Source organism: Sapajus apella, unplaced genomic scaffold (genome assembly GCF_009761245.1).
Source record: "Sapajus apella isolate SASKATOON/1434 unplaced genomic scaffold, GSC_monkey_1.0 scaffold126, whole genome shotgun sequence".
In the NCBI taxonomy this organism is placed as follows: Eukaryota; Metazoa; Chordata; class Mammalia; order Primates; family Cebidae; genus Sapajus; species Sapajus apella.
The window spans coordinates 3,204,162-3,218,309 of NW_022437066.1; the positions used below are offsets into that span (position 1 = coordinate 3,204,162).

The 14,148-nt window shown below is 58.6% G+C and overlaps 1 protein-coding gene across 1 annotated transcript in view; it reads right to left on the reverse strand.

The window, feature by feature from the left end:
• COL5A1 (collagen type V alpha 1 chain) overlaps positions 1-14,148 on the reverse strand; it is a 178,068-nt gene that overhangs the window by 61,455 nt on the left and 102,465 nt on the right. The window contains 9 exon segments of the mRNA XM_032261945.1: positions 418-462; positions 2,551-2,604; positions 4,332-4,385; positions 5,888-5,941; positions 8,915-8,968; positions 9,333-9,386; positions 10,567-10,623; positions 12,181-12,273; positions 12,443-12,517. Of these exon segments, the coding sequence (XP_032117836.1) occupies positions 418-462; positions 2,551-2,604; positions 4,332-4,385; positions 5,888-5,941; positions 8,915-8,968; positions 9,333-9,386; positions 10,567-10,623; positions 12,181-12,273; positions 12,443-12,517 (540 nt within the window).

A 14,148-nucleotide genomic window follows, 5' to 3' on the forward strand; every position in this document is an offset into this window, starting at 1 on the left:
GTACCCCACAATGCCCACAGCCACCCCACAATGCCCTCAGACCCCCCTATGCTGACCCCAGACTCCACCATGATGCCCTGACCCTCCAGAATGCCCATGGATCCCACATGCTGCCCCCTGACTCCCCACGATACCCCCAGACCCCACCACGCTGTTCCTGGGCCCCCCACAACAACCCTTGAGGGCCATGCTTGCTCCCGTAGGCAGGCTCAGACCTCCTCCTGGAGTTGCCAGGCCAGCCTCGCCTGTGCCCCCTCTGTTTGATTTCCTGGGAAATGCCCAAGTCGGTCTGTTCTCAGGCTGAGCTCTCTCTCATCTAAGCTCCCGGCTGATCCCAGGCCCTACTCCAGTAGGAGCCTCCGACACAGCCTTGCTCCACCCTGAGGCCTCACCATCCCACTCAGGACACAGACTTACGGGCTCCCCAGGCAGCCCCCTGGGCCCGACTTCTCCATCATCACCCTGCGGAGGAGAACAAAGGCAGGGTTAGAGGGACGAGCTGTCAGCCTGGACACCAGTTTCCCCTGGGTGGTGGACAAGGGTTCTCTGGCCTGGGGCTGCTTCACAAATGCCAGGTTTACTAGCTCTGGTTCCAGCCAGAAAGACCTGGACTGTCCTCGCTCCCAGGAGGCTGCTAGGTGTGCAGAGGCTGCAGGTGAGGCCTGAAGGCTCTAAGATGCCAGCTCAGGAGCTCACGTGCCACAGCTCTCCAGAGGAAAAGGCTGGGCAGAAAGACCATCTAATTGAAAGGATTTGGTGACCTTCACGAATGACAGACTCTGCGACAGGGCAGGGCATCAGGGGAGAGTCACAAGATCCCCTGGGCCACCCTCTGGGGAACCAGCTGTCCCCACCAGGGTTCTAAACAGCTTGGAGAGTAAAGCAAGAAGGGACTTCCTTCTGGCTGCAGAGGGATGCCTCCCTGCTTCCACTGCTTCTCATGCAGGGGCTGCTCACAAATGCTGCGCCTTGTCAAAGCACCACTGCACCTTCTAGCCCGCCCCACACATGCACGCACGTTCACACATAGCCTGCCTGCACATGCCTACACATACATGCACGTGCATACACAGCCATGGATACACAGACCCTGTGCATACACAGCCACGCACACACACTTGTCCACACACCCACACCCTGTGTGTGCATGCACATACACAGCCCCACACACATAGACCCTGTGCATACACAGCCATGCACACACGCTTGTCCACACACCCACACACCCTGTATATGCACATGAATACATAGCCATGCACACACAGACCCTGTGCATACACAGCCACGCACACACACTTGTCCACACACACACACCCTGTGCGTGCACATGCATACACAGCCATGCACACATGGACCCTGTGCATACACAGCCATGCACACACACTTGTCCACACATCCACATGCCCTGTGACTGCACATGAATACATGGCCATGCACACACAGACTGTGCATACACAGCCATGCACACGCTTGTCTACACACACACTGTGCATGCACGTGCATACACAGCCACATACACATTTGTCCACACACACACACACACACACCCTGGGCACACACATGTACACACAGCCATGCCTGCATGCATACACACAGGCACATGCACACTCCCAGCACACACACATGCACACAGCCACACATATGCACACACACAAACACAGGCATACACATGTCCTCTCAATGCAGAAGCACTGACATCCAGAAGGGTCCCTCTCTCCTTCTTCATCTTACAGCCAACTGTGCTGAGGCCCAGACAGGAGCAGGTGCCCCGGCCATGCCAGCCTGAAAGCTGGTGAGACAGAAACGCCCCTGGCGCTGCTCCTGTTTCCCGCCCTCCAGGACTCCTTACAGCTTTTCCCCTAAACATCCCTGATACCCACAGAACGTGTCTGTGTGACTGCGGTGGCTGCAGGGAGGAGCTGAGAAACCCACAGTCTCGTGCATCCCTGCCCCAGCCCACTGTGCTGTGGTCCAGAGCTCACGCTTCCCTCCACACACGAAGATAGCGTGGCGGATACCAGACCCCAGCCTGTGCACCCACGCTGCAGAACAGCTCCCTCCCGTGCTCCGGCCCACAGCCACAGGAACTTCCTCCCCTGTCTCCAGCCCACAAGAGGGTTATTTCCAACCCCCCCACCCTCCTCTGCTCCCCTAAATCTCAGCTCTCTGCCACCCGCACGCCTCCAGCTGCCTCCTCATCCAGAAGAGATAAGTGAGGCCCCGAGCTCAGTGAGCTCTCCGGCGTCTTTCCTGCTACTGAGGTTCGGGGCACCTGTCGCCTGCAGGGGGCCCTGACAGCTAGCCCTGAGCTCCACGCATCATCAGCACCGACAGAGCAACTGTACACGTTGCAGTCAGCATCTCTCCAATGCCCTGGGGCATCGGATCAATCATTCTGCCCACAGGGAAGCCCCTCTGCCCTCTCCCAGCTGGCCCTCCACATGCGGCAGACCGATCCCACACCACGGGCCTCTCTTCTGTGGTTTTCCTGCCCAAATCACCGAGGAGTGGGGCAGGCAGGAGCAGTCAGAGGGACGGCAGGATACCCACCCTCTCTCCGTCGTCTCCTGGAGGTCCTGGTGGGCCGGAAGGACCAGGGTCACCCTAGGAAGGGAACAGGGTCAGCGTCAGCCTCTCCAGAGCAGGTCATGCAGGGCTTATCCAAGGTCCCTACTTTGTTTTTCTCTAATTCTGACAGTAAGATTCCCAAGCCCTCAGAAGACCCTTCCAGAATGGGGAAAGGTTGCTAGGAGATCACACGTGTCTTGGCTGGGTTAATGCGGGCTGCCGACTCTCACCCCAGTCTCACCACGATGGTCTGAAGGTAGGAAGGTGCTGGACTGAACACCCTGCGGGGCCAGCAGGGCCACATGTGGGCAGCCTCAGGACACCGAGCTGAGGTCTGAGCTACCCTCAGCCCGAGTCCTCCATGTGAAGCAGCCTCAGGCTCACACCCTCGGGGAGTGCCACCTGCACCCTCAGGGCTCGCATGCAGTGGGCGCTCAATATGTGCTCCTCAGTCAGGCAAAAGGCCTGGAGCTGAGTCAGGGACGGGCTTCATGGCTGTGCCATTTCCACGTGGTTGTTGTGAGAACAGAGATGCGGCAACTTTGGATGGACGGCAACACCACGCCCCTCTCAGGGCATCGTGGAGGGCAGCAGGGCACGCTGACGGGCACCGGCAGCAGGGCCGAGTGGGTGGGGGGTGTGTGCACACGTGCATGTGTGTATGCCAGTGTACCTGTGTGGGTGGAGCGTGCGGGGGTATGAGGGGGTGTGTACGTGTATGCCTGTGTGGATGTTGGGGGTTGAGGGGTGCATGTGTGTGTATGTGTGTACATTAGGGTGCATGTGTGTGTGCATGCATGTGTGTGGGTGTGCATGCACATGTGCGTGTGCATGTATGTGTGTGCATGTGGGGTGTAGGAGTATAAGCATGCATGTGCGGGTGTGCGTGTGGGGGGCGTGTGTGCAGGTGTACATGTGTCTGTGTGGGTGGTGTGCACGCACACCCTCATGTGCCTGTATGTCCTCACTGTGCTACAATATAAAGGAGCCATCAAAGAAATCTACTTCAAAGAAAGCAGGTCAGAGAAGCAGCAGCTGACAAGCTGGAAAAAGCCTTCATGCCAGGTCACCCCAACAGGGGCTGAGAAAACAGGGCGGGCGGCCAGGCAGGGCCTTCCCCACCACGCCTCCCTAACAGGGCAGGGCACCTCAGGCTTCCCATCACAGTGTTGTTGAAGGAGGGCCACAGCCTGCTGAGACAGATTCAGCAAGACGGGGTTTCACTCTATCGCCCCGGGTCACCGCACTAGCTCGGGGCTCATGGGACACACATTTGAGATCATCCACGCCCAACAATAAGGAAGAGGTGGACACCTGACATTTTTTGGTGGCTGGTCTCCACGTGGCCACTTGAGGTTGTCCCCACCCCCCAGGACCACCACTTTAATGTTGCAAAGTGTCCTTGGCTGCTCCTGAAACGGCAGCTGCTCGGATTACCTGAAAAGTTAAAGGGCTCCATTAAACAGAGGGTGGCCTCTGAAAGGAAGGACTCCTTCCTGCCCCTTGCACACCCTCAGGTGGGTGGCCCGCCTGGCTCACTTGTCACAAGCTGCAGCTAAGAGCTCCAATTTCTTCGGGCTGGCCGCCCAGCAACAAAGGCACCCTCTGGGGGCTCACTGCCATTTGCTGACAACCGTGAGATTTGTATTGTGACCTCGTTGAAATGCCAGGACCTGACCCCGGGAAAACTGAGGCTGCCTAGAAGGGCCTCCCAAGAGACCCTGCACACCACCATGCCCATCTCTGACACAGGAAATACTCACCCTGTGGCCCTTCTCACCTGGCAACCCGGCCAGGCCGTCGAAACCCCGGTCACCCTGCAAAAAGGACATAAGGCTGCCTCAGACGCCACCCTGCACACGTGGACAGCGATGGCCGCCCCATGGTCTCGGACATGTTTCCGGCAGCGTGTATGCACCCCAAACCGCACTGGCCAGCCCTCCCCCGACCGCCCCCTGCTTTGCATCTATAATCCCAACCTCGTCCCCCACAAACACCATCACGGGCTGCGAAGGGAGAGTCGGCTTTCATCCCCGAGTCCCAGGCCACAGGCCTCAGCGGACCCTTAGCTGTGCGATATTTCAGCGACTGCGGCAGCGTCCTTGTGTGTCTGCTGCTGATCTCCCTGCCCCAGAGAGGCCCCACAAGGGCAGGGTCCCTGTGTGTTCACTCACGGCTGCATCCATAGTGCGAGGGGCTGGCTGCCCGCGTGTGGGACGTGCGCATACCCCCCATTGGTGGGTGGGCCAGCCCTGGCTGCCCTCAGGCACCCTGGCTCCCTGGCCAGCCTCTCCTCTGCATCTCCTGGAGCCCGGGAACAGGGCCATCCCATGGGTGTGCACACCACGTGGGGTGATGCCAACAACCTGACATTTTAGGCTTTCAGTCAGGTTGTTGAAACAAGACCACCATCTTTTGAGACAGATGCAACAAGACTGAGTTTCCTCCTATCACCCCACGCCACCTCACTAGCGTGGGACTCACGGGATGTACTTCAGAGTTCACCCACACCCATGGTGCCTCAGTTAACAGGGAACAGGTGTAGTGGACCACTGGCGGCTTTTGGTGACTGGGTCTCCAGTCTCCCTTCCAAATCACAGCTGCTGTCCAAGGTGCGCGGCTCACAGAAGGACAGTATCTCCCCTGCCCCCACCATGGCCCTAGACAAATGCTTCTGGGAGGTGAGAAGGAGGGGTGAGCCAAGACCGGGCGATGCTCACAGCATGCTGGGGCAGACGGGTCGACACTGGGCACAGCAGTGGGTGGGTATGGGTGGTGATAGCACCAGCTGGCACATGCCTAGTGCAGGCTCGTTCATGCCACACACACAGTCCTGCATTTACCCACGGGCAACACCCATTCACCCACTTGAAGGCAGCAAATTTCTCCCTTATGAAAATGAACTGCATCTGTCACATGTGCTGGTGAGATTCACCCACCAGCACCCAGGAGCCCAGATCCGCCCCGACTGGACAAGACCTCTTGGGCCCTGGGCTTGCCACATGCCCCGCTTCTGCCCCACGTGTGGCCTCGTCACCCGCACAGCCACGGACGGTTTTCATAGTTGGGATTCCAACCCCATCTCTGCTCGCCACCCACTTGAAGGCAGCAAATTTCTCCCTTATGAAAATGAACTGCATCTGTCACATGTGCTGGTGAGATTCACCCACCAATCCCATCTTCATGTGAAATGTCAGTGACAGACCCGTCTGTCATCATAATCATAGTCATCACATGACCTGCATTTGGGTCACACCATCCACATGACCCCAGGGAGGACGGTGACACCAGGGCACCAGGAGGGCAGTGGGTGGCCTACCTTGGGGCCAGTTTGTCCAGGCATTCCTCTGGCTCCGTCACTCCCAGCCCGACCCTGAAACAGAGGAGGCAAAACTGTCAATGCAAAAGAGCCCCTGGTTCACTGAGCCCCCAGAGCCACAGTTTCCATTAAACCAAGTGAGCGCTCCACTGAAGCCACGCCCACCCCCATGGTCACAGCCCGAGTGGCCAAGTTGCTATGACGACACAGATCTGGGATCCCGGGCAGGGCCGCTCCGCGCATCACACCAACGGATGGAACACACGAGGCTGGTCCTTCTGGACCACGTCATCCCAGATTGCTGAAGGGGGACCACACTACTGCCCCTGGGCTTTGAGAAGGCGCCACGACGTGGCAGAGGGGACCATGCTGAAAAGCTGTGTCAGTCGGGGGGACTGTGAACTTAGGACTCAGGCGAGCGCAGGCCACTGCCATCATGCACAGCACAGCTCCCTTCCACATTTGGAGGTCAGAGGAAGGAGAGAAAGAACACATCTGGTTTGTCCACTTGACTAAGGCAGAGGCCCAGGCCCAAAGCGAGGTGCGGTCTCACGAGGCGGCACAGCGACGTGAGGCGGCATCTGCACTGTGAGCGGATGCCCCGTTCCTGACGGCCAGTGACGGACACAGCCAACTCACAGCCTGACTGGCCATGGGACTGAAGGGGGCCTGGACCTCCTGGGACCCACTGTGCAGGCCCCACCCTCACCACGGGGAGAGCAGTGCAAGGGGACAGGGTCTCTTCCAGGCTCTGTGAAACTCAGCCAGACCTCTATGCACCAACGAGGCACCCCAGCCGGTGAGTCCAGACAGCCCCCGCCCTGAGCTTCCATTTTCCATCGGCTCCAACCCACCACCAAGCAGAGAGAAGATCTAGAGCAGGGCAGCTTTGGCCTCAGAGCACTGGAGACAGGGAAGGCAGCACCAGAGACAGCAGAGAAGCAACAGGAGAGAAATCCAAACAGACCCCAGAGCTGTCTGCGCTCCCATGCGCCCTGAAAAGACACCACCCTGCCCAGCAAATAGGGGGCCTTGCTGGGACCCTCTTCTAAATTTCCAAACATTTTTAGAAACTCGGAAATTTTTCAGAAAACTTCACGGGATTTCACAGCACGATCCAGCCCTGCAAAGCACCCAGATGCTTCTAAATCCAGAAGCGAGCATTCCTCGCAGACTGTGCTAGCAAAGAACTGAAGAGGCTGCTCAGAGTGCTTTGGAGTCGACCCCTCAGCTCAGAGGCCCTCTCTTGCCACCATCTTTTCTTCTGCAGTGAAACTTCTGGGCATACGTAATGCCTTAAAACACGCATATGTGGCCGGGAGCAGTGGCTCACACCTGTAATCCCAGCACTTTGGAAGGACGCTGAGGCAGGTGGATCACCTGAGGTCAGGAGTTCGAGACCAGCCTGACCAACATGGAGAAACCCTATATCTACTAAAAACAGAAAAAATTAGCCGGTCCTGGTGGCGTGCGCCTGTAATCCCAGCTACTCTGGAGACTGAGGCAGGAGAATCGCTTGAACCTGAGAGGGGGAGGTTGCAGTGAGCCGAGATCGTGCGAGTGCACTCCAGCCTGGGTGACGGAGTGAGACTCCATCTCAAAAACATAAACAGATAGGCCAGGCACGGCAGCTCACGCCTGCAATCCCAGCACCTTGGGAGGCCAAGGCGGGCGGTTCACAAAGTCAAGGGATCGAGACCATCCTGGCCAACATGGTGAAACCCCGTCTCTACTAAAAAATACAAAAATTAGCTGGGCGTGGTGGCACGCGCCTGTAGTCCCAGCTACTCAGGAGGCTGAGGTAGAAGAATTGCCTGAACCCAGGAGGCAGAGACTGCAGTGAGCCGAGATTGCGCCACTGCACTCCAGCCTGATGCCTGGCGACAGAGCAAGACTGTCTCAAAACTAATAATAATAATAAAATAAACAAATAAATAAATAGACCACACGCATATGCCTGGTGCTGCCACCATGTCCCTCTGCAGCTGGCCACATCACACAGCGTCCCCACAGCACCTCTCTGTCCAGGTTTTCATCCCACCTGACTAGGAAACCACTCCTAGTGAAACGGGGTGGCAAGTATTCATGGAGACACAGAAACACCTTAAGGAGATACATTTTTCAGAATCGGATCCAAATAGATGGTCCAATTGTCTACCAAGAGCCAACTCCAGAGCTGCCAGCCCTCCCGGAATGATCCAGCCCGGACCCCCGTTTCCTTCCCAGGTCCTCGCCTAGATCCTCAAGCCTGCCAAACTTCGGCCCGTGGGGTCATCTCTGCCCACTAGCTGCAGCTCGCTCCCCGAGGCAAGGGCGTCCAGACCAGTAGGGAAGGAGCCATTTTTGCCTTGTGGACTCAGACGAAAGCAGTCAAGGGTAGCTTAGGAAGAGTGCATGCTGGCAGAGGTCCACACGAAGCCGATCCAACCCTGCACTGGGTATGTCTGAAATGTCCGCTGGTGGAGAAGGCCCACTTTTGAGAGCACGGTCTGGGCTCCCAGGGCCTGTCCAGCCCGCGTGGGTGGTGATCAGCAATCTGTAAACGCGTGTCCTCTCTTAGGAGCCGCGGTCACATGCAAACACACCAGTTCCTTCCAGAAGAGCCACACACCAGACAGAAAACCCCAGGAGCCAGGACAGCAGGTGAGGGGCAGGAAGGCCCACCCGTGCCCCCGAATCAGGCCACTTCTGGAGGACCAACGCTGCCCTCAAGATCTAAGGCCTGCTGGTAGTTTGTCTTCCTAACGTTTGCTGCCAAAGGGCCTGGGAAGTTTCTTGAATTAGAAATGTTGATTAAACTAAATGAATGTGCCCAGGACAGAGGCCTGGTCAGCTGTGTCTGCGCCCAGGACACAGGGCGCCCCTCCCAGGCAGTTGGCTCAGAGGCGGCCTTGGGGATGGACGTGCCCATCCCAAGAAGGGGAGCAACCTGGCTTCCTGTGGGCCAGCCTGGCTGCTGGGGGCACCCGCACCCCAGGGTTGGGCTCCCTCAGCACCCAAGCTGCTGTCGCTGAGCCAGCCACTCACCCGTCTTCCGGGCTTCCCGGCAGGACCAGGTGGGCCTTGGACACCTCGAGGACCCTGCCGGGGATAAGAGACAAAGGGTCAGTGGTGAGTCCGCCTTTCTCGGGAGAGAGCAGAGCCTTGTCCCCATGCTCCTTGGCCCTGCCCACGACTGGCTGTCCATGCCACCAATGTGTGGGCATTTTGGACACAGGACACGATCTGCTGTCCAGAGTGAAGGCCAGGGACAGAACAGAGGCAGCCATTCCTGCTGCGGGCGTCGGAGTGAATTCTGTTCCACCTCAGCACTGTGCCAAGCAATGACAATTCCCACTAATTTCCTTGAAGACAGGCAGCAGTTGGGGCGCCTCCATGCGCGCCATCACCGCCACCGGAAAACGGGCGGCGCCCACCACACAGCGAAGGCAAGGATCCCACGTACCTGAGGCCCCACGTCTCCTGGCTCGCCCTTCAGACCTCCACTCCCAGGGGGACCCTGGGGAGACACAGTGTGGGTTAACGTCTGCTCAAGGGGGGACTCCGAGGCACAGGAGGGGCTGGGGGTGGCAGCGGAGGGGGCAGGGAGAGGAGACAGGGCCTCGGCCACGGTGCTCAGCACACACAGCGCGACCTGCCTGCCTCGAACAGAACGAGGGGAAGAACGGTGATGTTCCCGGGGCAGGGAAATGGAGTTGTTTGGATCTCTTCCTAATCGGGAATAAAATTCTAGGTCCTGGGCCCCTCAAACACACCGCAAAGCGCATGGAGATGCTTCTCTCTCCAGGGTGAGCCTGACTGTGGCCTGTTACAGCCCAAGGCTTCCGGCAGCGGTGCACCTGCTACGGGCCCCACAAGGCCAGATCTCCAGATGTGTGAGGCCGGCCCTGAGTGGGGCCCTGTGTGGAGGGGAGCAGGCCCAGAGCCAGTGGCACATGGCAAAGTCGGGGGCCCCTATAGTGTTGAACCCCTCTGTGTCTCTGGAGGCCCCAGAACCCAGCCCCTGCACCCAACACTGCCAGCCCCTGAGTGTCCCTGGGCACAGGCTGTATGTTTCTTATGCATCGGGGATCCTAGATGAGAGTTATTTGAGGCCACGGGGCTGGGGCAGGTGAGGCGGGAAATCCTGTGGTTGGCCCCACATTTCGTTTTATTTGACTCTGGAACAAGGCTGCAAAGATCAGCGGAGATCCCTGGCCCACAAGGCAAAGTCGCAGCCTGAGCAAGGGACTTCCCCAAGCCTCCGGCTGCGGCAGGACCCCCTCCCTCCAAGGAGCCCCTCTCCAGGCGACAGCTCATAGCGTGTTCTCTGCAGGGGAAGCCTGAAGTTCCAATGCAGGCGTGAGGAGGGGCCTCCTCCTCCTCCTCTGATTCCTGCCGGCTCCTTTCCATTCAGGATGGAGTTGGGGGCTGTTTCCCAGGGATGGCTGATGTCAGCTCCATCCTGCTAACTCCCTCAGGTGACTTGGAGGCACAGCCACCATCCCCAACCCCCATCAACATGGGGCAGCACCGAGAGGTTCCTGGTCCCCCTGGCCACCCTGCTGGGAATAGGCCCTGAACCAAGGGCCGCCCTGTGTCCACATGGCTGCAAGGCCACCTGCCACCGTCCACCCAGGACACAGGCAGTGGGCCAGTCCCCACATCGTGCTCAGCTCTCAGATTTGCCAATGACTTACCACGGGGCCGGGTCTCCCTGTGAGACCCATCGGGCCGGCTGGTCCCCTCAGTGCCAACTGCAAAGGAAAGCGGGACACGCTGAGAACGTGCCCCAGCAGCGGTGCCCCGGCTTGCTGGCGCCTGAGCTGTGAGACGTGGCAGGAGGGAAGGGGCAGACTGGATGGGGAAGGGCCACGAGACTCTGGAAGAGGAGGCTGATGACTCCCCAAGAGCCCCCCTGATTTCTTCGGGGCTCTCAGCATCAACGGGAGTGACGTGGGACATGGGGAGGTGGAAGCCGGTGGGCCCCCCTTTCTTCCCCTGAGGGACGGGCCTCCTCCCTCTTTCCTTTCTCTCCAGCCCACACAGAGGGCCTGCTCCCAGCCCATCACCCTTGGCTAAATCTGAAATAAGTCTCTTACTCTGGGCTGGGCTGAGGAGCACATTTTACACCTGAGCTCAAGCTGAGTCAGCACATATTTGGACTCACACGGGAGGCCCTTCAGGCACTCCCAGCTGCTGGGAAAGTACTTTGGGGGAGTAGGAACCCACATGCCTTGGGGTCTCTGTCGCCCATCCACCCTATCTGGATGCGCCCCCCTGACCCCCGCAGCAGCGCAGGTCCCCTGCTTTCCCACAGGGCTGCTTCTGTGGCCGCCCAGTGACTCTGTTTCCCCAGCAGATGCCATTTTAATTTTAGAAGATTTTGTTTTGCATTGTAAAATCTTCTTACAGCCTATCACCCATTTGGCTCCAATTAAAATACACACAGATAAAAGGCCAGGCAGGTGGGCCCAAGCCCAGAAACCCCGTCGCAGGGAGCGGGACTGGCCGTACATGGTCTTCCATCATTCAGCAACCTGTGCCAAGGCAGCGACCCAGTGCTCACGATGGCCTGTAATTACCTCTGCACTGCCATCATTAACATCTACTCCAGCTGCTGGGGGAGCTGCATAAATACTGCTCAAACAAGGGATTACTTAGCTTTCCTGCGCTCCACTGAAGGATCACGCACCCACCCGCTCGCCCCGTGGGGCAGTGTTTACATCCATCGTGGGCGATGCACAATCCAGAGCCACGTCCGTGAAAACACAGGCCATGGATGAGCTACTTTATAAGAGGGAGGCAAGCTCTCCTCTGCGGACCCTGCTCCTTACGACCCCCAGGCTGAGAGTGGGGGGCTCTGGGGCCCAAGGGCTCTGTCCTAGAGGAGCCGGCTCTGCTCAGCTCCAGCCCAGGCAGCCCCTTCCAGGAGCCACGTGGGTTTCGGGCTCCACTTCCAGATCTTGGCAGAGGGCTAGTGCAGAGGCAGAGGTCAGCAAATGGTGCACGGTGGCCCCTCTGGGTCAGAGGCCATGGAGGGGCCCAGAAGCCCCGGTAAAGTTAGAACCTGGGCCCTCAGCACCAACGAAGAACCCCTGAGAAACTCCCCAAACAGTCCTTGAGCTCTCGGGCCCCTCCTGGTCACTGAGGACTGGAGGCTCCCACAGCTCCAGACCCTGGGAAGCTGGCACTGTGGGGCCCGGACAGCTACTTCCCTCCAAGCTGGGCTCTCAGCCTGACTCACTCACTCCTGTTGGCCCTGGGGCTGGGCTTTGTCCCCTTCGGGCCCCTGGGGACCCGGCACTACTCACCCTGGCCTGCTGTAGAATGGCCTGCGCCTGGGACTCCTGGGCTGAGACCATGGGGCCTTTGGAGCCTGCGTCGCCGCCACCTCCAAACCGGAACTGCAGGTGCAAAACGAGGGTTACTGGGAGCAGTGACGTGGTGCCCAGGCCAGACCGCAGGCTGGGGCAGGCCCACAGGCCTCTCAGGTGACGGCGCAGCCTCGGAGGGTCTGGCTTGGAGCCCGCCTGCCCCAGCCGCCTCCCCAACCCGACCGATGAGGGTACTCACAGGCAGCATGAGCATAGTCCCCGGAGGGCCGGGGAGGCCATCGGCCCCAGGAAGGCCTGGGCGTCCAGGGGGGCCCTGCAGACAAGGGGCCAGGAGAGACGGGTCAGAGTACAACCAGACGGGAGTGGGGCTGCAGCCAGAATGAGCGCGTCAGAGAAGCGGGCCACCCGGGAGACTCACGGGACACGCACAGAAGCTGTGAGAGCCCGTGGCAGGAACGTTTCAGAAACCCCAGCCCGGAGCAGGGAGGGGCACGGCTGCAGGCTGTGGATTGGAGAGGCTTCGGAGGAAGGGATGAGAAGAGAGGGAGGTGTGAACTGGATCTGAGGAATCCAGAGACCCAGCAGGTGCCTACTGGGGCCTCGAGGCAGAGACGAGCCCAGAGGCGAGGAGCAGTGCCAGCTTCCTGTGGCTCCAGGAACACCTCTTCCGGGTCTCCACACCCAACAGGAAACGAGGATGCCAGGCTCAAGGCCCAGTGCCTCCTGCACCCAGTGTGTGCTCATCCTCAACGGGCTCCAAGCCACCCGCCATGCTTGCTCACATGGAAGACGTGACGGAGCAGCCATGTGCGTGGACAGACTCACAACAGAGCAGAGCACACACACAGCCACAGCAGCCCCAAGAACCCATTCATATGCAAACGACACAGCGCCCTCCACACGCCCGGCCAACCTGGCCTCTAAAACACGACCCACACAGACATCCCTAGGACTGGATTCTCTAGACCAACCCCAGCCAGCTGCAGGCCCTGCAGGCATGTAAAACCAGCAAGATGATTTGTTTTCAAAATACTATTTTATCACAAAGCTACTTCACAAGGGCAAGCAGATTCTCAGCTGACCTAAAGTAGACGAGGCTTGCTTTGCATAGAGATGGGGGTTTAGCCCCCTCCCCAGTGAGGAAGACTCCGCCACCTGCACTCCGATGTAACGGATGGGGGCCGGCTCGGTCTTCCGAATCAGCAACAGGTACACTGAGCTGAGTGTTCACACCAACCCAGAGAGACACTCCCGGCCCGGAAACCCATAATGGGTTCCCAATTCCCAGCCAGGAAGACCAGCAACCTGAGTGGTTCTTCTGAAAGTATCCAGGGGCTGCGGGGCCATCTGGGCCTGAACCTCAGCTTGCCTGCATTTTCTTCAGTAGTTTTTATTGTGGAAGTAACTCAATTTCCTGTGAAATATCTTACAACACAGATTTGTGCAGTGAAAACGAAAAGTGCTTTTTTTCTCCAGGTGTAACCAGTGCTCCGGCTCTGTGAGTGTGAAGGACGGAGGCGCACATGCCGGTCACACTAACACAGTCGTCACAACGAAGCTCTGTGGCTTTGGAGTTTTCTTTTTTTTGAGATGCAGTCTCACTCTGTCGCCCAGGCTGGAGTGCGGTGGCGCGATCTCAACTCACTGCAACGTCCGCCTCCCGAGTTCAAGCAATTCTCTGCCTCAGCCTCCCGAGTAGCTGGGATTACAGGTGCCCACCCCCATGCCCAGCTAATTTTTGTATATTTAGTAGAGATGGAGTTTTACCATCTTAGCCAGGCTGGTTTTGAACTCCTGACCTCATGCTCCACCTGCCTCGGCCTCCCAAAGTGCTATGATTACCGGTGTGAGCCACCATGCCTTTTTAATGGTACTGTCCCTCCATGTTCTGCAATTTGCTCTTGAAAATCACAGCCTATCTACGTAGGTCTTGGTGGCAACACC